Below are 24,969 nucleotides of genomic sequence, written 5' to 3'. Positions count from 1 at the left end.
AACATTTATAGCTTAAAATGAGATTTGAAATTGTAATAAAATTCTTGGTTATGAAGTTTGATGTCTTCTTTGAGCACCAGTTTAAAAGGAAACATTTCAAACAGTAAAATAAATCAGTGTGCACTTTATTTCGAGCCAATGTTTTACATAAGACCAACAAACTAAGTGTGGGCAAATTGTTCATTCACTTTTGAGAAATTACATGGTTCCTATTTAGGTTTGAAAAAGTAGTTTGTTGCCATAACATCAGACCTTAAGGTGTTTTAAAGTGTATCCTAAGGGTATTGACAGAAGAAAAATACAGTGTTATGGAAGTACACACAACTCATGACCACAGTATAGATCCATTCGTGGTGAATAATGTTCATCTGTTCTCCAAAGGTAGTGAAAAATATTAAGTCATCAAATAAATGCTCAGAATTACCAAGGAACAGTTAAAAAGGACCAGGATCCAAACAGGTTATTTATATATTTATCTATAAAGAAGTGACAACACTAAAAAACACATTGAAAACCAGTGTTTTAAACTCTGAATGTGGGATTTAAAAATATTCCATTAACTTGAGATTGCAATAATTTTTTTAAACCAAATAGCATTTGACTGGCAAGTCTCATATGATTTACAGCTGTAATATTCCTAAAAGGAATATCTACATACTATAGCCTATCAAATATAATCTGCATTTTGCAAATCAATACAAAAATCTATCCATCATTTATACATTTTATATTTATATACTTTTTAAAAATTAGATTTTATTGCTAAGTGAATTTGGAATTCAAATTAAATTTGGAAACTTAATATAATGCTCTTCTTATAACCTTCTACCTTTTTTTAATTTTTAAACACTGGAAGCAAATGATTATCAAAATGAGACTGCAACTTAAGGCATTTTAAAAGAAAAAAAAATTAGGTGCCATATAGCATTTTATTTCAAAAGTATATTTTGTCCCACTTTTCTCACTAGCAAGAGTAAAACACAAACCTTTTTTCATAAATATGACTACAGTAATCAGAACACAAAAAAAGGGTTGATAGGCATTGCTTAGATATTTAAAACAAGGGTAATACTTTCCCACTCACCTAAAAGAAAAAAACCTTTTTGATTACCAGTTTATAAACATCAGATTTGCTATGTTAAAAAGTCCAGCAGAATTTTAATTCAGCAACACTTGAGAATGAATATATATATACAGGCATACATGTGTATGTATATATTCATTTTATATATAGTCAATGTATTAGGCATTCCCCCACAAAAGTAATTTATATTTAATTGCCATTTTTAATAAACACTTGTGTTCACAGATCATCCATCTGTCTTATATGAAGTTAGGCAATATCAAATGTCCTGTTATGGTCTCCATCTTCTTCGGAATCATCCTCTGAAGCTGTTGAAAGAAAACAGGATGATCAAGAATGATTTTAAGGGGGATAAGAATGGGAAGTGTAAATATGAAGCCAGAACAGCAATGACTTGTAAAAACAAAAATCCCAATTTAGTATATTGTTTGATCAAAATGATAAGTTGTATGACAGGGTTAGGGTGGTCTGACTGTGGGTGATGCCCAACCACAATCCCCCCCGCCCCCACATCTTTTTGTAACGTTGTATCAATTTTTATAAAAATGAAAATGCTTAAAAATGTGGTTCAAGAGCATCTTCTAAAATGTTTCTGAGATCAGTCTGTGTTCATAGTAGCTAATGATATATAAACACTAGGAAAAAAGTCAACTTAAGGCAAGTGCTCTCACACACCTGAGTAGAATCTGGCTTATTATCGCTGCATGTTTGGTGCATCCGATGAGAATGAAAAGAAATGTACACAGAGTAAGAGGTTATGGGTGTTCTTGCAATTTACATCAAAGCTATGTCTATACAATGCCAAGATAAAAGTTCATTTAGTAAGTCAAAAAAGCTTCATATAGACACAGCCTAAATTAAAATAATTGGATTCACTAAAAACCTACTGTTGAGATTATTCCCGTCTCCACACTGTCAGAAACTTATCACTTTTGCACATTTCTGACCTCAATTTATTCAAGAGTCACTAGTGGCTCAAGAGTTAAACATCCTGGGTGTCTTTAGGAAAGACATAGTAAGTATAAAACTATGAATTCTATGAACTGCTTTGCATGTGAAAGAAAATGCAAGCTCACTAAAATAAACATCTAACCAGCATCTTTCCACCATTATCAAGGGCAAAAAGGTTTAATGCCCTCTCTTTTTATATTTACATTGGACAAATTAAGAGCATCCAACAAATGGAATCAACCTAGGGCAAAGCACAGAAAAACTATGCAACACTAATAGATTTAAATCCATTTAATAAATGACACAAGCATATAACTAAGTCATGACTGATATAAACTCTACTGTTAAGTTTTATGCTCTATCACTGAGAAATACCAAACTAAAAAATTACAGCTTATTAAGGAACTTCTTGTGTTTTTCCATTTAACTCCACTCCACAGGAGAGGATAATTTAGTCAGAACCCATTTCAGAATGTACTAATACTCTGATATTTAGGGGTTAACTTGCAGCACCCTTGTCTTTCATGCTTATTTGAGTATGGACATATTTCACCTCCATCTTTTTCTTCCCACGTTAGGAGCAGACAATACTATGTTTAAGAAACTAAATTTTAAATGAGAATGTTAGTTTTTTAAAATGGAGAAATCTGGGGGAAACATACACTGAAACAAATTACTATCATGACGTTGGACAAAGTATAAATTGTAATTTAAAAAAACGAAGAGACCTTTGTATTAGGCCAACCTAAGGGATCTGAAAGAAGGTATAAAGGGAAAAAATTTTATACCAAGTGAATTCGCACTGACTCCTTTCTTTTCATATATCCTAATTAAAACTGTGAAAATATGTTACCTGGTTTCATCTCAAAACCTTTAAAAACTTGAAAGTAGTACAGACTTAATGACAAAAATCTATGTTTTAGATTACCTAGAATTAAAAAGTTCCTATGAGGACTAAGTCCTTTTTAAACCTTACTTCAAAGGATGCTGAGCTTTCTCTAAAAGTAAAAATGTTATGCACACTATAGATAACACTCCAAATAGTTTGAAGATGAGTATAGAAGTATTCAACTGAAGAATACATATTTTAAAAAGACACTTCGGGTAGTGCTTTGGAATGGGCAACAAAGGGTGAAAAAGTAAAATATGTAGGGGTTGGGTGGGGTAATCTTCAATTTCTAGAAACTATTCCAGAGCCACCAATACCTGTGCCCACATGGTATGAAGCACACTGGAAGTTACAGGACATTAAGAAGAGGGTAGGTTGTACAGATGCCTGTAGAGATTTGAGAATTAAGTGCCTTCACTTATAATCCCAGCCAGAAATCCTGATGCTGGAATGTGATCTTAAGAGATTTGAGCTGTTGGCAGAGCTGGCTACCTATTAAAGGTCCATGAGGACCTACAAAAAGCCAAAAAAAACTACCACCACCACCAACAACAAAAAACCCACAAAACAAAGCCCTTTATGGCTTCTGATATGGATTCAGAATTAGGACTCCTTGTCCCATATTTTCCTGTAATCATATGTAAGCCCAGGAATAATCTCTTATGATCTAACAAAGCTGAGTAACAGGTAAAATTTCTTACCAAAAACGAAACAAAACAAAATCCTAACAGATTAAGAAATGTGGTTTGATTAGTAGTTAAGATTTATGCCTTTTTTATTATAAATCCTGAAATCAAGGTGATCAACAATAAATTTCTCTTTGGAAAAAAAAAAAAGTAAAATGCAGTTAAAATTACATGCTTCCATACCTTAAAATATGCTTTAAAAAAAAAAAAAAACTAATGTCAGTTTCCCAACCCATATTTCCCAAATCAATCATTTTGGTATTATTAAGCCTATAAATGAGCTCTAATTTGGCAGAACAGAGTATATACTTAGGTTTTGCTTTGGGTTTAATTTGCAAAAGTAAATTCAACAAGTCTGGGGAGGGGAAATTCCACCTACTTTCGAGATCTTCCATATGTGCCTGAAGAGTTCTTGCAAGGTTAATAAACTAGAAACAATGCAGAAAGAAATACAGTAGTTTAAATGTTGCAAATGGATCTAAAGAGAGAATCAGTATAGGAGATTCATTTCTACTTAAAAAGTCAAACATCAGTTTAAGCCTTTAAATAGGGGTTTTTCTCCCCCCAACATCAAAAATCACAAGCTTAATGGTATTAATTTTTAAATGTTTTATATAATCTTTATAATCATGTAGAAACCAGTTTTTTAAAATTGGGAGCAGATACAATAATTTTATCCAATGATATTGTCTTCTTATAAACACTTCAAAAAACTATAAAATGGAGGGAAAAAAAAACAAAAACAAAAAACCACCCTTGTATTTGGACCCAAATAAATTCAGTTTCAGTGGGCACACACACACACACAAAACTCCTAAGAACCAATATTTTCCTACCTAAATTTGATAAAAGTATATAGTTCTATACATTAAAAAAAATCCTAATGACTTCCACTTTGGAGTATCATCCAAAATTCTGTAATTTTCCACTGTAAAACTTGTTAGTATGAACTTTTAAAAACACATGAATTCAAAAGTTCTTACATGTTTTATATGGTTTATTCATCCTGAAGACTTAAGGTCCCTTTTTAGAAATCATTTTATGGTATTAAGGTTTTAGGGGCTCACAATTTCTAAAGTACTTAGAAGTCAAGAGACCTTTGCTCAAATTCTGAATGCTCTTGATAGATAATACGAATGCTCTTCAATGATAATTATCTGTTAACCAGCTCACTGGAATAATGTCCACATGATAAAATAAAGAAAATTTTCTTACTAATTTAAAAGGAGTATTATATACATTGAACTGCAGTTATTTGGTAATTTTCAAAATAAAAACATTACATGAACTCTACTACATTTTTATCACTGAAGTTAACATATAAGAAAGTTTGAAGGATATACTTATGAACACATTTCAAGACATGAAGTGTTCAGAATGCTACAATAATGGCAGATATATAGAGACCCTAGCCCTTGCTACACAAAATGGCCCAGACAGCAGAGCATAAAGTTTCCTCTGGTACACTGACGCAAAGAGCATCATTTACTTATAAATACCTAACATACAGCTGGCCAAAATGTTGTATTATGGCTAATAGCGCACACAGTAAACAACCAACTATTCCATATCTAAAATACTCTGTAATATGGACACTTAAAAATTAGTACACTGGTAATCTTTTGTAGAACAGTAACAAATAAATTGAAGTTAATTTCCCATACTCTGGCTTTTGGAGTTCAATTTCAGGTTTCTAAGTGATAATACTGAGGTTTTGTTTTAATAATAAAAAGCCCATTTTCCCTCGATGTTTCCAATTCTGTTTTTCAATGAAATACATTCCAATTACCTTTGAGAGCTAGAAAATTACTTCTTTCTCTAAAATAACTTTATGAGAAAATCAGGCTGCTTGTTATAGAAGACAGCAATTTCCATTAAATCTACGGCATCTTTATTTTTAAGAAACATTTAAAAAATTAAAGCTTCCCAAAGGAAATAAGATGTCAACATATGAAACAATCTGCTTTCCAAGGCATACACTTGCTGCATCATACCCTCCCTCTCCCCGACTTCATTATTACTTACTCGGACACGTGTGCTTGGTTCATTTGTATTTCCCATCATATCAGAAAAGCTTTGTTCGCACAAGTGCAATAACACCACTAGGTAGAGACCAGAGCTGATAAACTCATACTCAGCCTTCAACAGGGAAGCAAACAGGAGAAAAGAAGAATACAGAGAATGAAAAATTAGTAGAATTGAGATTGATACTCACAGTACACTGATAAACTAGAGGAAATGTATTCATATCCAGTTCCTAATAAGGGATACAATGCCATTTATTAAGAAAAAAAGACTATCCTTTATAATTTCATAAAATTTTACTTTTTATTCTCATACAGTCTTCTTTAGTGTAATGACTTTATATAAAAATGGAACTTTTAAATAATCTGATGGTGGAATGAATGCTTTGGTTTTCTATAAAGCTCACAGATTTCATTATACAAATGGCTATAGCTATATATATTTAGTTAAAAATTACATTTCATCTATAGCTATGCCAATATACTACTATAACTAAAATCTATTCGGATAGCTCAAGTGTTTTTCTGTGTAATATGATGAACATAAAGGCATAAATAAAAGAATGAATTGATAAAGGTAAGAGACTAATCATTCACACAGAAATTTGTAGTTGGTAAAAACAGTTCTTCAATTCAAAACTGTTCTGTTGTGTTAACCTAAAAGGAAGAAACTGAGACAAAATTTAACAGAGTTTATTTTAGTCAAGGTTCAGGACTGCTGCCAGGCTCCCACCTCCAAGTTGCCTTGGGGAGAGTGCTCAAGAGAACAAAAGAAAGGCTCAAATTTTTAAAGAAAAAAGGACAAATCAGGAAGGGAGAGATAACAAAAGTTGTTCATTCTGAATTCTCAATATTGGTTTACAGAAATAACGTTGGTTAGTGATTGGCTATACACTATTGAACTATAGGGTATATGACATTTTATGGCTACTTGGCACTAGTTAGTCTAGAGGCCCCAAAGCAAGTGGCTTATTTAGCTCAAGGGAGAGTGAGATGAGAATGCTGTTACATTTTAAATACCTCTCTGAACCTGATAATTTAAAGGGGCTCATATTCCTCAGATTAAAAGTTTCTCTTTTCCCCCCACAGTTGTTTTCAAGCCATGAATACAAATCATAAATATAGTATTATTAATAATCTAATCTGTCCTGTAATTTTTACAGTGAACTATTTACAAACTGAATTGGGCAACTGGTTCATCAGACGTTAAGAACTCTATGTTCTTAGTACCAACTTCAGCAAGTAACTGATTATCAGAGTCTACTGAGTATTCAAGAAATTTGAGGCCAGGTGCGGTGGCTCACGCCTATAATCCCAGCATTTTGGGAGGCTGGAGTGGGTGGATCACTTGAGGTCAGGAGTTCAAGACCAGCCTGGCCAACACGGTGAATACCCCATCTCTACTAAAAATACAAGAATTAGCTGGGTGTGGTGGCAGGAGCCTCTAACACCAGCTACTTGGGAGGCTGAGCCAGGAGAATTGCTTGAACCTGAGAGGTGGAGGTTGCAGTTGGCCGAGATCACGCCATTGCACTCCAGCCTGGGCGACAAGAGTGAAACTCTGTCTCAAAAAAAAAAAAAAAAAAAAAAAAAAGATTCACTTAATAATTATTGATGCTTATTTTTAACTTAAAAGGAAATAATATATCCAGAACATTTTTAAAAAATTTTAAACGGGGCCAGGCACGGTGGCTCATGCCTGTAATCCTAGCACTTTGGGAGGCCGAGGCGGGTGGCTCACCTGACGTCAGGAGTTCAAGACCAGCCTGGCCAACATGGTGAAGCCCCGTCCCTACTAAAAATTCAAAAAATTCGCCTGGTGTGGAGGCAGGTGCCAATCCCACCTACTTGGGAGGCTGAGGCAAGAGAATCGCTTAAACTCAGGAGGCAGAGGTTGTCGTGAGCTGAGATCGCGCCACTGCACTCCAGCCTGGGCAACAAGGAAGGCTCCGTCTCAAAAAAAAAAAATTAAATGGTTATCACCTTGCAAAAGATCAAGCCACTGGTTAATGTGGAAATAGATTTATTAAACTAATCACTTAAAATCAGTGTAGCTATCAGGCCACTAGAATCTATTATTCATATAGAACAAACAAGTTAAAACCAGGAAGTTTAATCAAGGCTATCCCTGTTTTTACAATGACTCCACCTAATATTTCCTAAAACTTCTAAAGAATATGGGTCATTAAAATGCTTAGAAAATAAAAACATTCCTGAGATCAAAAAGGAAAAGGCATGACAGAGCGAGACACCATCTCAAAAAAACAAAAACAAAAACAAAAAGGAAAAAACTGCCTCTGAGAGACAGGATGAAGCATCTCAGGAAGGAAGATGGCAGGAGAAACAATCCTTTTGAAAGCTACTCTCATTTTGAGAAGACAAGTTATGTATTTATATTTATCTCTCCATGATTCCACTTTTCCATGTTTCCCCTGGTTTTTAAATACCAATGCTCAACCAGCTACAGAGAACTCCCTGGGGATTTAAAACATTTCCTTGCTGAAAGTGATTTTCTTTTTGGACAACTAGTGCATCAGAGAATAAAACAACAAAACTGGCATTAGAGTAGCACCTGTGCTACATTAACTGCTTAATGTTTTCATTCTTTAGATCAGTGATTTTTTATCTGGATCCAAGCAATTAGCTTCAAAGGATCTGGGAATCCCTTAAATTAGAGACAATTTGTGTCTATATATTTTATAAGAAGGGTACATAGTTTTAATCAGATTTTCAAAGGGTATCTATTACTCCCACATTTAAAAAAAAAGTGGTTCAGAAAATATCATATATTAATGTATGATTCTATTTGTATGAAATATCCAGGATAAGTAAATCCATAAAACAACACAGACTGGTAGTTGCCAGGGGCTGAGAGCACAGAATGGGGAGCAACTGTTTAATGGGTAGAGGTTTTTCTTTTGGAGTGATGAAAATGTTTTGGAACTAAACAGAGATGGCGGCTGCACAAAATGGTTTTTATGTTTTGTAAATCTCATTCGACATAATAAAAAAGAGGAGGCCCATTACCCCTATATTTAAAAAGTGTTTTTGTTTTCTGTTTTGTAGAGACCGGGTCTTGCTATGTTGCCGAGGCTGGTCTCAAACTCCTGGCCTCAAACAGTCATCCTGTCTTAGCCTCCCAAAGTGCTAGGTATAAGTGTGAACCATTGTAGTACCTGGCCAAAAAGTGTTTTTCAAGCACTTCATACATTCCTTTTACAGCATATCTTTGTTTTTTTAAAACAAATATGCTAACCACACTTCAACAATTTGGCTCTAAAGTCACCTTTGTAATCTCCTTAAACACACATCTGCCCCACCTCCTGAATTTTCCTTCAGTAAAGAAAAAGGAGGAAATTATTGAGCTCTTCATTCTAACTGTATCATTTATGCATCTCAAAAAACTTACAGCTATGGGGAAATAAGGTTGGCATCCCTATTTTGGAACAACTTTCCTAAGCTTAAGGGAAAAATAAAAAAAAAATTATGAAATTCTAACACCTAATGCAGTAACAGAATTATGTTAAGAACATTATCACTGTTATTATTATTATTTTAATGCAAGGTTTCTGACCATGATTTAATCTTTTCTTCAAGAGCTGTCCTTGAAGCATAGAATAGACACTTACCAAATTAGGCAAAATATACTAACTTGTTCATTTGCATGAGCTCTATGTAGTTCATGAATATCAAAATCCTCCAGGTTAAGCTCCAACTTCTCTTTACATAGTTCACAGGTGGTTACAGCTTCTAATGAAGAACCTGGTAAAAATTAAATTACAAGTAAAGCTTAGTTTTACAATGTCTTCATAAAACACTTTTCCTCGTTAAGTTTTAAGCTTAAAATAAATAAAACCTTAAAGGAAAGGAGAAGAAAAGGAAATATTACATTTCTGCAGTAAACCAGTAATGTCCCCTAATACAGCAGTCTATAATATCCAATGTGCACATCAGGTCCTGCCCTATGATAATAAGCCGCCACATTATTTAGATACCTTGGTTGTTTTCTTTCTCCCAGATACTCATACATCCTTGATCATGGGAAGCAGACAGAGGCAATGGAATGTCATCTGTACTTCCTACTTCCTCCTTAAGTACTTTGACATGATGCCATGAAAACAATGTTTAGTGATGTAACATCTCAAACACCTAGTTACACACCCAAGCCAGTATCTTTGATGTGACAACACATACCTCACATACCTAAGACCTTTTGGAGTTTAAGGAATGTGTCTGCCTTACTTGCTAGAATGGGAAAAAAGGGACCCCACCCTTGTCCAAATAAAAACAGCTCCCTTCAGTCATAAAGGGAATTAGTCTTGATATATGCTGCAACATGAACTTTAAAAACATTATGCTAAATGAAATTAAGACAGATACAAAAGGACAAATATTTTATGATTCTACTTACATAAAATATCTGGAATACGCAAATTCAGAGAGACAAAAAGTAGATCAGAAGTTACCAGGGATTTGGCAGAGAAGGGAGTAGGAAGTGAGGAGTTAGTGCTTAATGGTTAGCGTTTCTGTCTGGAATGATAAACAATTTTGGAAACAGGAGTGATGGCTGCACAACACTGTGAATGGATCCAATTGTATACTTAAAAATGGTCAAAATGGCATATTTTATGTTATTTATCTACTTGTTTTACCAAACATTTTTTTAAAAAGAAAAAGAAAACTTCCATATTCGTTCAACATTTGATTATTCCTAAGCTTTTTGATTCCAATTTGGTAGGTAGTAGTCTTGTGTAATTAAACTTGCAGGTTCTTTCTGCCTTTTCCTTTGTTTATATTTAGATACGGTTTCAAATGGGAAAATGGCCTTAAAATTAGGGTAGATAGGTTTAAATTCAATTCAACTAACATTTGTTGAGTGACTGTTATGTGCAAGCAATTAATCAGAGGTTTTGGAGATTCAAAAAAGATTAAGTAGTAGGCCCTGCCTTCAAGGAGCTCATAAAACTCTAATAACTAGCGTTAGTTAGTAAGAATTTTTTAAAAGTAAAATTTGGCATAAGGTCCAAGACAGCAGTAACTTATGTACATTTTCTAGAAAACAGCTGAAAGTGAGTGCTAATCTGAAGAAGTATGCTGTCTCAAAATGGGCCGTAGTCAAATTACATTGAGTTTTCACTATATTTTGAGTATATGAATGAAACCAAGCTTCTTTTTGGAGTCTAGCTTACATGAAAATGTAATATGGACCTTGGAGATAATTTACTACAGATTCTCTTATACCTTAGGGCTTCATTTTCTTCCTCTATGGAATAAGAGACTTATTGAAGTCATTCAAAAAGGCTACACTCAGCCGGGAGCAATCCATTTATTTCTACATGTTTTTTCTGGAGACAAGATCTCACTCTGCTGCCCAGCCTGGAATGCAGTGGCATGATCATGGCTCGCTGCAGCCTCTAACTCATGGGCTCAAAGGATCCTCTTACCTTGTCCTGTTGGATTACAGGTGTGAGCCACCATATATTTCTTAATTAGGGCTCTCTCCATTACACCCTGACTGCATCTCCCTAAACTTGTACTAGACTTATTTTATTCATCTTTGTATATCCTGTAGACTTTAGCAATCCAAATATAGTAGCTTAATAAATGCTTAAATAAATCTCTACCAGAATGAACCTTCTACCAGATGGGGTCTTTGTGCAGCTCTGAGAAATACTTCTGAATGCCTATCAGGAAAGTTCAGTTGCTGAGACCTATACATTCAATTGGCCATATCTTGAAAAGCACTTACTATAACCTTATAAAACTAACTCCAGGCCAGGTATGGTGGCTCACGCCTGTAATCCCAGCACTTTGGAGGCTGCCGAGGCAGGCGGATCACTTCGAGATCAGCCTGGTCAACTTGACAAAACTCCATCTCTACTAAAAATATAAAAAATTAGCCAGGGGTGGTGGTGTGTGCCTATAATCCCAGCTAACTCAGGAGGCTGAGGCAGGAGAATCACTTGAACTCGGGAGGCAGAGGTTACAGTAAGCTGAGATTGTGCTACTGCACTCCAGCCTGGTGACAGAACAAGACTCCGTCTCAAAAACAAAAACAAAAACAAAAACAAACTAACTCCCATTTAATTGCGTACTTACCATGTGCCTGGTACAGTGGGAAACTATGAACAATAACTCTTTTGACATTCATTAACAACTTTATGAGGTATTACTCAATTTTACTCAAGATGGAACTGAGGCCCAACCCTAGTCCTACTCAAGAATCTTTAAGAGTGAATCTGAATCATCCGTATTTTTTTTTTTTTTGAGACTGAGTGTCACTCTTGTCACCCAGGCTGGCGTGCAATGGGGTGATCTCGGCTCACTGCAACCTCCACCTCCTGGGTTCAAGCGATTCTCTTGCTTCAGCCTCCCGAGTAGCTAGGATTACAGGTGTGCGCCACCACTCCCAGCTAATTTCTGTACTTTCAGTAGAGACGGGGTTTCGCCATGTTGGCCAGGCTGGTCTTGAACTCCTGACCTCAGGTGCTCCACCTGCCTCGGCCTCCCAAAGTGCTGGGATTACAGGTGTGAGCCACCATGCCTGGCCCATCTGTATTTTTAAAAACTCCAGTGGGTGATTCTGATCAGCAGCCAGGGTTTAGAACCAATGTTAAGAAATATGCTCAAGACCCTATAGCTAGCTAAGTGTTCCAGTAAATATTCCAAACTGGGCTTGTCTAACTTCAAAAAGCCAATGTTCTTAAACAATAAACTGTATTATCTGTTTTCCTCCATATCCAGCACTAATAATCCAATTGTGTGTATCAGAAGTTGAGTGAAGTTGTTGTTCTTCATTTTGGTAATAGCTAACATTTCTGGGCCCTTAAGTGTCAAAATACTAAGCACTTTACGTGTAATCTCTCATTTAGTCCTTCTAACACCTCAGGGCACTGACTAACAAAACCTGTGAGTTACCGTAACACCATATAGCGCAGAGAAAAGGCAGTTCCAGGCCGGGCGCGGTGGCTCACGCCTGTAATCCCAGCACTTTGGGAGACCAAGATGGGCGGATCACGAGGTCAAGAGATCGAGACCATCCTGGCCAACATGGTGAAATCCTGTCTCTACTAAAAATACAAAAATTAGCTGGGCGTGGTGGTGCGTGCCTGTAGTCCCAGCTACTTGGGAGGCTGAGGCAGGAGAATCGCTTGAACCCAGGAGGTGGAAGTTGTAGTGAGCCAAGGTCGCACCACTGCACTCCAGCCTGGTGACAGAGCGAGACTCTGTCTCAAAAAATATATATAAAATAAAAAAAAAAAATAAATTAAATGAACCTTCAAAAAAAAAAAAAAAAAAAAAGAAAAGGCAGTTCCAGGTGAGACAGCTTGTTCAGAGCCTTGAGCTCAGACTAGCTTAGAAGAAAAGATAGTGCTTTCTCCTCTTGTGCCCCCTAGGGGGCTACTGCTCACCACTTGACTACCACATTACTGGGAGCCTCAGGAATTTTCCCAGTATCCCCATAATCTCCAACTTGAACCCAGCTCCTCCAACAGATTATGAAAATCAAAATCAGTGCCATCATACCTCACGACATAGTTGTCTATGTTACTATGCTATTATGATCAGATCTTTAATTTCACAATTATGTACATTTATTAATCTGATCTAATTTTCTACCTTACTACTTGTTTTTATGTCCCCTGGTACTCGTGGTCTAATATCAGTAAATTCCTCTAATCACCAACCTTTCTTTTTTGAACTATCTCTTTACTTTCATGCCTGAACCACAGTGCCTCCTGACTAATGATACCTATATATTATGCTTCTATAGCCATTTTATCCCCACAGTCCCTTGTAACTCAGGACCAAGAAGTGAGGGTAGTTGCCCACCCAACACACCCATTACTGTTTTCAAATCTTAATTCCCCCTTCATTCATTAATGACTTCAGCACCTGGCTCTCTACCCTTCTTTGCCAACTAAATCCTTGGTTGTTTCAACATCCAAGACCAGACCCACTGGATTATAACTTTCTCAATATCTTTGCTTCCAATATTACCCTTCCCCACCTCAGTCACCAACTCATTTCATACCCTTGACCTCATCACAATTTGCTGCACTACCCCTAAATCGCCATTTTAAGCATCCCCTCCTGTGTACCAATTCTTATTTTAGCCTACTTATGTCAATGTCAATAAAATTCAAAGATACTCTACCTCTTTCTCACTATACACTTCCTGAGGTCCTTACTTTCCTCCTGATTTTAATTTCTATGATCGCCACAATTATGTCCTTATAGATACCCTTAACTCCCTTCATCATATTTGCCTGGCAAAAGACCCACCAGCATTGAACTACAGTCCATACCTATACCCCAAGCATCTGCAAACTGCTTTAAAAAAATTGTACATGTACCTCACTTTAAAATCACTTTTATAGACACTAATACAATCTGGAAATCCTACTACACATCCACATTCTTAAAATGTTATTTTCCTCACACCTCAAAACCTCCTAACCTGCCTCCTTATCAGTTAAAGACCTTACTTCTAAGAAAACAGATGCAATTAACACAGGGAGTCATAAATCGTCCCATCAAAGCAACAAACTGATCAACACCCATATCAACACTAGCCTTCTGAAGAGGAAATATCCTTTCTCCTATTACGGGATAACCACTCAACCTGTGCTCTGGACCCCATCTTCTTTCTCCTCTTTTCGTATTTTTTTCTTCTGTTAGAAGTCTCAAAATAAAAACATGCCTTAAAATCCCCTACCTCAAAATAAAACAAAAACACTTCTTGTGATCCCATGTAACTCTAATTCCTGTTCCCTATCTCCAGTCTCCTTGGTAGTAAATTTGTTCAAAGTATCGAACCTATGCTGCTGTCTATCCTTTCTTACCTCCTTTTCTCTACTCAGTCTAATCTAATCGGGCTTAGGAACCCACCATTCCAGAGACTGAAACCACCAAGAACATCTATGCTATCAAATCCAATTATTCTTTATTCTCATTTTACCCGACCTCTCAGAAGTGCAGGGTTGATCGAATATACCTTAAAGCATTCTTCTTTTGGCTTGCACAACACATTTTCTTGGTTTTCTTCCTTCCTAAAGGCTGCTTTTCAAATCTCCTCTGTTCTCACTAAACATATAGGTGTCCCAGGGCTCTGTCCTGCGCCTATTTCTTTGATATCTGCTCTTCCTCTAGCTGACCTTATTTAATACCAAAACCTCAAACATTATTACTCTTGTGTTCATAACTGAAACTAACTTTCAGTGTTTCTCCTGAAATGCCAGGCTTGTCTAGCTAACGGCCTACATGACATTTCCATATGGTTATCTAGTAAGTAGCTCAAATATAATGTCCAAGACAGAACGCCTGGTTCCCTTTTCAGCTTCCTATTTCAGTAAAAGGAACTGCCATTCACTTAACTGCTCAAGGCAAAAATATGAGCTTCCCTAATTGTTCTTTCTCCTTCATTCCATCACATTCAAGCTACTGAATTGGATGTCTTACAGAATCTACCTACAAAATATACCAGAATCTATCCATTCTATCATCACGATCACACTGCTACATGTTAATCATCACCAACTCTAGCAAGTGCTCTGATAACAGACTCCTGGTTCATCTCCCTGTACTACTCTTGTCCCCCTAAAAATCCATTCTCCATAAAGCAGCCAAATATAAATAAGATCATTTCATTCCCTTTCTCTTTAGTAGCTTCCCATCGTATTTAAATGTAAGATTTGGGCCTTTAAAAGTCTTGCACGAACTAACTTCTGCTAATCTTTCTCATCTCAACTTTTTTTTTTTTGAGATGGAGTCTCGCTCTGTTGCCCAAGCTGGAGTGCAGTGGCGCAATCTCGGCTCACTGCAAGCTCCGCCTCCTGGGTTCACGCCATTCTAGCTGGGACTACAGGCGCCCGCCACCAGGCCAGCTAATTTTTTGTATTTTTAGTAGAGATGGAGTTTCACCATGTTAGCCAGGATGGTCTCGATCTCCTGACCTCGTCATACGCCCACCTCGGCCACCCAAAGTGCTGGGATTACAGGCATGAGCCACCGCGCCCAGCCTCTCATCTCAACTTTATCTCCCCTCCCCGACTAATTATACACCAGCCACACTATGCATAATTCAGCTCCTCAAATAGACCTAAGTTGATTCCCACCCTAAAGTCTTTGAACTTGCTGTTCCCTATGCTAGAGTGCACTTCCCCTAATTATGGAATAGCTCAGCTCTCAATTTACATGTTCTCACCTTAGAAAGGCACTTCCTTAACACCCAATATCACTACAAGGAGCAGGTGCCTTGTCTTTTTACCATCCTATAACCAACATCTAGAACTACTATGCCTGGCTCCATTACAGGCACTCAATGAACAAATAAATCCCCACAGCAGCCTTATTATCGTAATTTGCTAAGTGACACAACAGCAACATTAGAAATAAATCTTTCTCAAGGACACACAGCTGGTAAATGGTGAGTCTATTTCCTTGATTCAAAAGGATCTTACATGATTTAAGGGACACACTAGTGATCACAAATTACAGCTGTATTATACATGTATGAAGTAGTAAACAGTTTGGTAGGAAATGAAACATAAGACACATTACTAAAAATTTACAAAGAAAGACTAATGCTCTTTAATGCTTCTGCTGAGACTTCAATAATGATTAAGACACTTGTTAAAAGTCTAAATTCAACAATCTATAAATTATAAATTTGTTAACCAAAATGCATACATACATGCATCTCTTAGAAAAATTGTGAAAACACAAAAGGGTAAATCTTACCAGAGTTAATTTTGGCCTGTAACCACTTTTTCATACAGTCTTGGTGGACATACTGCAAACTTCCTGTGCACTTGCATGGCTCTATCAGCAAATTAGATGATGATGCAGCTGCCATTTGACAAATTCTACATAAGTCACCTTCTTCTTCTTCTGAGTCCTCTAAAAGGAGGCTGGAAAAGAAGGCACATTTCCCAAAGCCATCATAACTCATCCTGGTTGGTTACTTCAGTCATACATAATCACAAGCTTTCTTTTTTGTTACTTCTACCCACACTGTCTCTGGGTGGAAAAAAGCAAATAGTAACAACAACAAAACAATAACAATTATATTCATCAGCAACCCTCTGATTGAAAATGAAAAACTCATTGAGAATAAAAATTGTAACAAGCATTTTAAAGGTAAGTAAAATAGGCTAACCTATCATTTATTTTCAAATGATTTAAGTAATTTTGTCATTGGCAAATGACAGTTTAAGATCTATATTTTTCTCAATGACTTTGTAAGTACCCCTAAGAGATTTTAATTTCTGCAGTATTCCAGACTACTTCAAGTCCAACAGTATAAAGGTAAGATAAACTTATCACTTTTGCCCCTTGCCTCCCCTCAAATTTTGGGGCTATTTCCATGAATTAAACACATACTGGCTTGTAGATTCTCATTTACATGTTACCAGAACCATGTTTAAACTGATAAACTTTTGTATTACAGAAAAAAATTTAAAAGAATGCTTTAAAATTCTCCATCTGCCCCCTCCCCACAGCAATCTTATAAAAGATTCCATTAACCTACGTCCTCTATTTAACAGGCCATTGTGTACTGTTTAATATATAAATGCAGAGTAATAGTTTTATATAATAAGGTAAGTAGTTGTTAAAATCCCTACTGCGTTAGTCCACTGTTGGCATGAAACAGGTATACAGTAAATTGGTAATACAGAATGCTGAACTGTTACTGAAATACAACCTGGAATACATGGATTCCTAAATGAACTTAGCAAAAGATTTGTGAAAAGAGATGGATATACAGCCACTAGGAGACTTTCATGCCCTGGGTTAATCAGACATAACCTCAAGCATAAATTATTTTTAAAGATTGAAAACATGGTATTTACATTTTACCTTTAAATTTAACTTCCTTCCCTTCCTGGTTTCAACTATTCACTTGGTGGATTCCATTTTTCTGTACGATTTTTAATTGTAGAATGTCTTAAAATCCTTAGGTATGAGGAAAGATGTAATACAGAAATACAAACATACACACACACTCTCTCTGGCAAAATAACCAAATGCTGCTTTTTAATTAACCAGATAGAGTGGCACTGGCTCAATCATTTCTCTCTGAAGATAACTAAAGTAACGCTTTGCTCTCTGCCTACACTACTGTACTTAAATTAACCTAACCTTAAGGGCTGAAAATATGTTACCACATCCCTTAGCAGACAGCAGACAGTCTGCAATTGGAGGAAGCTGCTATAATAAGCAAACATTAAAGCAAACACTACCAGGGTAGAGTAAATCTCTTTCTACAAAAAAGGAAAAATAGTAAGTTTAAAAGCAGGAAAATAACAGCCGCATGGTAAAATCTGTCCTATAAAATGAAAAATAAGAGTATGGTAGCCCAATGCCCAACATCTCAGAAAGTGTGCAGAGTTTCCTTTATCACCAGAGTTGGATTTGAAAGTATTTTCTTATTAAAGTACAAAAAAATCTAAAAATAACAGTAACAATTATGCTTCCCAACAATTCTATTAGGCCTTTGTGAAAAAGAAAAAAAAATCCCACAACATTAACTTTATATAAGTCTTTTCTTCCTCGAAGTGTATTTCAAATAAACTACTTTATCTCATTTTAATAACTATTTTAATACTAAGTAATTAGACTAGGATGACTAAATTAAGAGTCAGGCTGGGACTAAGATCTCTGGTTTTTTGTCTTTTCACTCTTAACAGTGATTTATAAGCAACCTTCAACTCTATAAAGATTTCTTTGTATAAAAAGATTCTATGCCCTGCATTTAAACTGTTTTTTTATTTTTATTTTTTAATTTTTTTTGAGACAGAGTCTTGCTCTGTCGCCTGGCTGGAGTGCAGTGGTGCAATCTTGGCTCACTGCAACCTCCACCTCCCAGGTTCAAGCAATTCTCCTGCCTCAGCCTCCTGAGTAGCTGGGACTACAGGTGCACGCCACCACACCTAGCTAAATTTTGTATTTTTAATAGAGACAGGGTTTCAGCATGTTGGCCAGGATGGTCTCGATCTCCTGACCTCGTGATCTGCCCGCCTTGGCCCAAAGTGCTGGGATTACAGCGTGAGCCACTGCGCCCGGCCTAAACTGGTATCTCTGTTAAATAATACTAATATCTAAAGAACTGGCTGGGTATGGTGGCTCATGCCTGTAATTTCAGCACTTTTGGAGGCTGAAGCATGAGGACTGCTTGAAGCCAGGAGTTTGAGACCAGCATGGGAAGCAAAGTGAGACCTTGTCTCTACAAAAAGTTTAAAGAAAGAGAATATTCAGTATATACTTGAACTTCAAACACAAAATAATTTTGTGCATCAAATTTTACTTTGTGAATCAAAATAAATTTTGTGCATCAAATTCCAAAAAAAGATTTGCGGTGAGAAATGTAAATAAATGGTTAATAAATCATCTTAATAAAGGCTAAGACATATTTATTGGTAATCCACGGTCATTCAGTTCCTCTTACTAACCCCATTTAGCATTAGTCTACCAAGGAATTGGGTAAGACATTAAGGTTTTTGTCTTTGCGTGTATATGTATTCCAACCTGGTTAAAATAACCTTTAGATTACTTTCTGACACAATTCACACCCCCCCACCATTGCCTACCTTCAGTTATTAATTCTTATCTATTTACCTATGAGTGAGACATCTTACTGAATATAAATGTTAAGGGAAGAAATTTCAGGCTGGAAGCAGTGGCTCATGCCTGTAATCCCAGTATTTTGAGAGGTGGAGGCAGGTGGATCACTTGAGGTTAGGAGTTCGAGACCAGCCTGGCCAATGTGGTGAAACCCTGCCTCTACTAAAAATACAAAAATTAGTCAGGTGTGGTGGCAGGCACCTGTAATCCCAGCTACTTGGGAGGCTGTGGCAGGAGAATTGCTTGAACCAGGGAGGCAGAGGTTGCAGTGAGCCAAGACTGTGCCACTGCACTCCAACCTGGGCAACAGAGTGAGACTCCATCTCAAAAACAACAATAACAACAAAAAACAAAACCAAAAAAAACCTTCAGATTTCAATTTTATAAGAAGCCAATTTAGAAATGAAGAGTTTTAGGCTGGGCACAGTGGCTCACGCCTGTAATCCCAGTACTTTGGGAGGCTGAGGTGGGTGGATCACCTAAGGTCAGGAGTTTGAGACCAGCCTGACCAATACGGTGAAACCCCGTCCCTACTAAAAATTCTAAAAGTAGCCAGGTGTGGTGGAGGGCACCTGTAGTCCCAGCTACTCAGGAGGCTGAAACAGGAGAACTGCTTGAACCCGGGAGGCCGAGGCTGCAGTGAGCCGAGATGGTGCCATTACACTCCAGCCTGGGTGACAGAGTGAGACTCCGTCTCAAAAAAAAAAAAAAGAAATGAAGAGTTCCTTCTCTATTTTTGATTTATAGGCTTAAGACACATATTTGAATTTACCTCTCTTTTATTTTCTGCAATCTTTCTGGATCTCTTGAAGGCGCACTTTTAGTTTTATCACTTTTACCATCAGCTGAATTCCAACCTGAAGGAATAATATCTACTGTGATCATGACATTGTCGGTCAGATTACTCCCAAGTGCTGGGGGGACTGCAAACCGGAATAAGGAACCAGGAAGAATCCCTGCTATTCCTGTATTTCTTCCACCTTGAGCCGAATCTGATGTAGAGCCACCTGTTGTGGCACTGCTTGATGCTGCAGATGCTTGTGGTCTGTTGGCAGCAGCTCCAAGAGGATCATTCTGTGCTTCAAGGTGAACCACTTCATTTGATTCTCTTCTAAAAATATGAGATCTAGATGATGTATCAGAGGTAGGTATCCTTGAAGATTCATCTCTTCCCTCTCGCCTCCTTCTAGAGAACAAAGGTGTGCATCTATTTCTAAGTGAGGAAGATAACCATGGTCCTGTATTTCTACTTTCAGATTCTTGGTTAAAATTTTCTGAATCTGACTCAGAGCTATGATTGTGGCTAAGAGATGACAAACCCCATCTTCGCCTAAGAAATCGAAATCCCTGAGAAGCTTCAGATGCCCTATTATCGGGAACTTCAGAAGTTGATGGTACATTACTACGGGACTGTGAAGCTGTCAAGATTCTTGGAGAAACGTAAGAATTTTCAGAACTCAATGATCTTGTATTCAAGGAATCCTGACTAGATCTTCGTGAAAAAAAAGTAGATGACATGCTAGAAGCTATGCGTGACAGCAATCTCCTCGTTGTCCGCCTACCTTCATTGTCAGAAGATTCTTGAAATGGTCTTTGAGATGAAACAACCCTTTCTGAATTGCTTATGATTGGGGCTTCATCTCTACTTGAACTGTAAGAAAATCCAGGCTGTGTATTGCTTCGGGAAGATTCTGATTCTCTTGAAGAAAAATTTGATCTTAAAGAACTTCTGGAGTCCCTAGAACTTAGTATGGTCTGATGTTCAGAAGGCAATTGGTGGTTTGTGGATGATGTATTCAACTGTAAAGTGCTCATTGAGTTTTCTTTTGGTCTTGCTCCTTGTGAATATGAAGGAACTCTGTCTTGAACATCTATTTTTGAAAGGAAGATAACTAATTACATGAAATAATTTGAGATTATTTGCATTTATTAAGCTGAATGCCAAAACGAAGCACTGGATTCAAACTTAATACTGTTATATTGTAACTACACAATTTACTATTATTATAGAAAAAACATAAACGTATTTCTCTTTCTATTCCTACTGGTAAAATCCAGTACTGCTGTGTAAAGTCAACATTACAAATATATAAAAAAGAAATGTATTATGAGCTTATGAAAATTTTATTTGATAAAATTAAAACAGCTGAATTTATTGATCAGAAATTATTTGATATGATACAATAATATCTAGTATTTAAATTGAGACGATTTTGAACAGGCCAAATAATACAATGTAAATGACTCTTAAAATGATTAAAAGCAAAACCATCCTAGGGAGACTGTTTTGGAGATTTTTTTTTTTTTTACTCTGTGCAATAAATTAAAAAGCTGTTTTAAAACCCTTGTAATTTTATGAAAAATCTTGCTAATAGCTAAAAATTTTTTCAATTTTTTTTCTTTCAGGTTAACAGCTGTGGTTCTTATCCTATAGTTCCTAGCCAATATTTAGAAGCAAATGTGTTATATTTGCTAAAATACTGGCTAGGAACTATGAATTAGAATAGGGCTATGACATCTGCACTTTTCAAAGGATTCCTTAACTGGTGGTTTAAATCTTCAAATGGGATAAGAAATACTATAGGATTCCTTTGCAAAGAAACTACCCATTAACCTTGTGTAAGAGCTAAATTACTACTCTGCTGATACACGGAGCTTTATGAAAGGGTAAATGTTAGGAACTAAACCTATTTCTATCCTGCACTTTTATACTCCAAAACCTAAAAGCTATTGATACTGTCTACTAAAGCTCTACCATCCAAAGCCAAGCAGATAAAATGTTTTCATTTGTCATAAATAAAGATTTCCCCCAGTAAGATAAATTAACCTAAACCTTTAAAAACAAAACATTATTTCCTACTATGTAAATCAAACTCCATTTCTGCCTACTATATTTGTCAACTTCAATTAGCACCTTTTTCTTCAGTTACTTAGTATGATAGTTTAAGGCTATGTACAATGATACAAAGTGTGGCTGTGTGCAGTGGCTCATACCTGTAATCTCAACACTTTGGGAGGCTGAGGCGGTTGGATCACCTGAGGTCAGGAGTTCAAGACCAGCCTGGCCAACATGGTGAAACCCAGTCTCTACTAAAAACACAAAATTAGCTGGGCATGGTGGCACATGCCTGTAACCCCAGCTACTTGAGAGGCTGACACAGGAGAATCGCTTGAACCCAGGAGGGGAAGGTTGCAGTGAGCTGACATCGTGCCATTGCACTCCAGCCTGGGTAACAAGAGCAAAACTCCATCTCAAAACAAACAAACCAAAAACAAACTGTGGGTCTTGAGGTCAATTTAATAAAACCAGAGGCACATCCATGTTATACTAAAGTAATTCCAAACTATGCCTTAAAATGGTGATTTCAACTTTCAGTTATTTCAGAAGTAGAAGAATAATCAGAAGTAGTTACTTATTAAACTACATCTGTTACAGGCAAATTCTATTTGAGGATATACGATTTAGTATGTTACTTTCTAACAGACATTCTTAAAAGGAAAAATGCAAGTTAAACAACATAAAGGTAGATGGAATCTAGATACTCATATTCATCTACTGTATTTTAAATTATTTTTCAAGGTCAAAACAAGTAAAGTACTAGAAAAAAATATTAATATTAAGGTATTCTGAAATCTTCATAAGACAAAAGACACACTTTATTCCTTTGTACTGTTGTTTTAGTAACATGCATAAAGAGGAAAATGGAACATTATCAGAAGTTATACTTAATGTAATTTATACATACATGATGAAGTTGTGAAATCACCACTTCGGTGACTATAATCCATAAGATTACTAATAGAGGAATCTGTTCTTCTCTCCAAATCTCTCCTCTCTCTCATTAAGTCTGTTCCAAATGATCCAAGTACCATTGATGAAGATCTAGGAACTTGACTATGCCTCCAAGATGAATCTTAAAATAAATGAAGAAGTTTTATTTCAGAGAAAGCTTTCAAGGCTTTGGATGATGATAATCTTCAGTAATAGAGAGGAAAGTTAGTGTTATTTATTATTATTATTATTTTTTGAGACGGAGTCTCACTCTGTCACCCAGGCTGGAGTGTAGTGGCATGATCTCAGCTCACAGCAACCTCCACCTTCTGGGTTCAAGTGATTCTCCCGCCTCAGCCTCCTGAATATCTGGGACTACAAGGTGCGTGCCACCATGCCCGGCTAATTTTTGTATTTTTAGTGGAGATGGGGTTTCACCCTGTCGGCCAGGCTGGTCTCAAACTCCTGACCTCTAGTGATCCGCCCACCCCGGCCTCCCAAATTGCTGGGATTACAGCACGAGCCACTGCACCTGGCCTTACTGTTGTTTATTATGAGAATCCCCGGTTATATAGTTGTTATCAGAAACACAATTTAGTAAAACATAAAACTATTCACAAATGAACTAATCACTTATAAAATTATTTCCTACTCTAAACATATTCTTCTCTGCCTAACATTAAAATCTACCCCATACACTATGTCAATGTCTCAATCACTTCCCACGAAACATCTACCTATACATTATGTAAAACGATTACAGAAAAAAAATGTAAATCTTGTCAAAGATGGAGAATTTCACAAAAAAAAAAGTCAATGAAAGTGATGCTGGAGAATTGCCAGTATCAAAATCAAAGGCATCTGGAAAGGGAAGATGTGAACAACACAATTTAATCAGAATTATTTTTACTGCTACCACAGTTGCTTAATTTTTTATTCTAGAATTCTTAATTCTAAGAATTATTGTTACAGTTATCGAAATTTTATTAGATATGATTTAAAAGTAAATTAAACATTAAGTCTCAAACCTCTTCCCTTCACTATTTACCTTGAAATTTTGATTCTTTCTTCCCTAATCCTAGTAGCCTTAATAATTCCTCTTTATTAAGAGAAATGGCCTAGAGTATTTATAACGTTTTCATATAGCAGAAGAGAACAAAAATATCTCTGGCACAGTGGTGTTTGTCTACAAAGTTATTAACAGTCTGCTCTTAGCTATCACAACATTCTTAATATCCTTCAGATAGGCACGTCTTTCCCATGGCATTCCAGCTTATCAAAACAGACAGGAAGTGCTTACACTACTTCAATTGGTAATACACAAACATTTAAAGAATTTTACCTCCGATTGTGTCATCACAAGTTTTGGCTCCTCTTAAACACTGGCACTGGCTAACATTTCATTGGAAGAGGAGTATGAGTGAGACGGTAGCCTCCTGACCTTTCAACAAAAGATCTTTTCAACATGTGTGAAAAATATGTGTCTCAGTACATAATACCAGGCATGAAGCTTTATGGATAGACCATCCAAATCCCAGAGTGGTTAGTATCTTGCCCAATGCCACTCATCTAGTTAGAGGACTAAAACTATGACTTTCTAATCCCCTGTATAAAACTCCTACTAAAATAACCACCATTTTTCTGTAACTCAAGAATTTCCGTATTTGTTTTTTGTTTAAGAAACACAGTCTTGCTCTGTCTACCAGGCTACAGTGCATTGGCATGATCATAGCTCACCATAACCTCAAACTCCTGGGACCAAGCAATCCTCCAGCCTCAGCCCCCCAAGTGGCTGGGGACTACAGGCATGCACCACCATGCCCAGCTAATTCTCTCTCTCTCTTTTTTTTTTTTTGGTAGAAACAGGGTCTCACTATGTTGTCTAGGCTGGCCTCAAACTCCTGGCCTCAAGCGATCATTCTGCCTTAGCCTCCATA

The 24,969-nt window shown here is 36.6% G+C and overlaps 1 protein-coding gene across 13 annotated transcripts in view; it reads right to left on the bottom strand.

The window, feature by feature from the left end:
• Positions 1 to 109: 109 nt before the first annotated feature.
• MARCHF7 (membrane associated ring-CH-type finger 7) overlaps positions 110 to 24,969 on the bottom strand; it is a 57,991-nt gene continuing 33,131 nt past the window's right edge. For 6 of the 13 annotated variants that reach the window (XM_054477951.2, XM_054477952.2, XM_054477953.2 and 3 more), the window contains 7 exons: positions 23,007 to 23,174; positions 20,033 to 21,131; positions 16,378 to 16,547; positions 9,287 to 9,396; positions 5,636 to 5,749; positions 3,990 to 4,038; positions 110 to 1,392 (listed from right to left, as the gene is read on the bottom strand). In XM_054477951.2, coding sequence (XP_054333926.1) covers positions 1,334 to 1,392; positions 3,990 to 4,038; positions 5,636 to 5,749; positions 9,287 to 9,396; positions 16,378 to 16,547; positions 20,033 to 21,131; positions 23,007 to 23,174 — 1,769 coding nt within the window. In that variant the 3' untranslated portion in view covers positions 110 to 1,333. Of the gene's footprint in view, positions 4,039 to 5,635; positions 5,750 to 9,286; positions 9,397 to 16,377; positions 16,548 to 20,032; positions 21,132 to 23,006; positions 23,175 to 24,969 lie in introns of all 13 variants that reach the window. The other 7 variants (XM_054477961.2, XM_054477960.2, XM_063647566.1 and 4 more) reach the window with 4 other exon arrangements.

The sequence above is a fragment of the Pongo pygmaeus genome, chromosome 11 (assembly GCF_028885625.2).
Source record: "Pongo pygmaeus isolate AG05252 chromosome 11, NHGRI_mPonPyg2-v2.0_pri, whole genome shotgun sequence".
NCBI classification, from domain to species: domain Eukaryota; kingdom Metazoa; phylum Chordata; class Mammalia; order Primates; family Hominidae; genus Pongo; species Pongo pygmaeus.
Note: the sequence above shows the minus strand (reverse complement) of the source record. Positions and strands in the feature narration are given on the sequence as shown.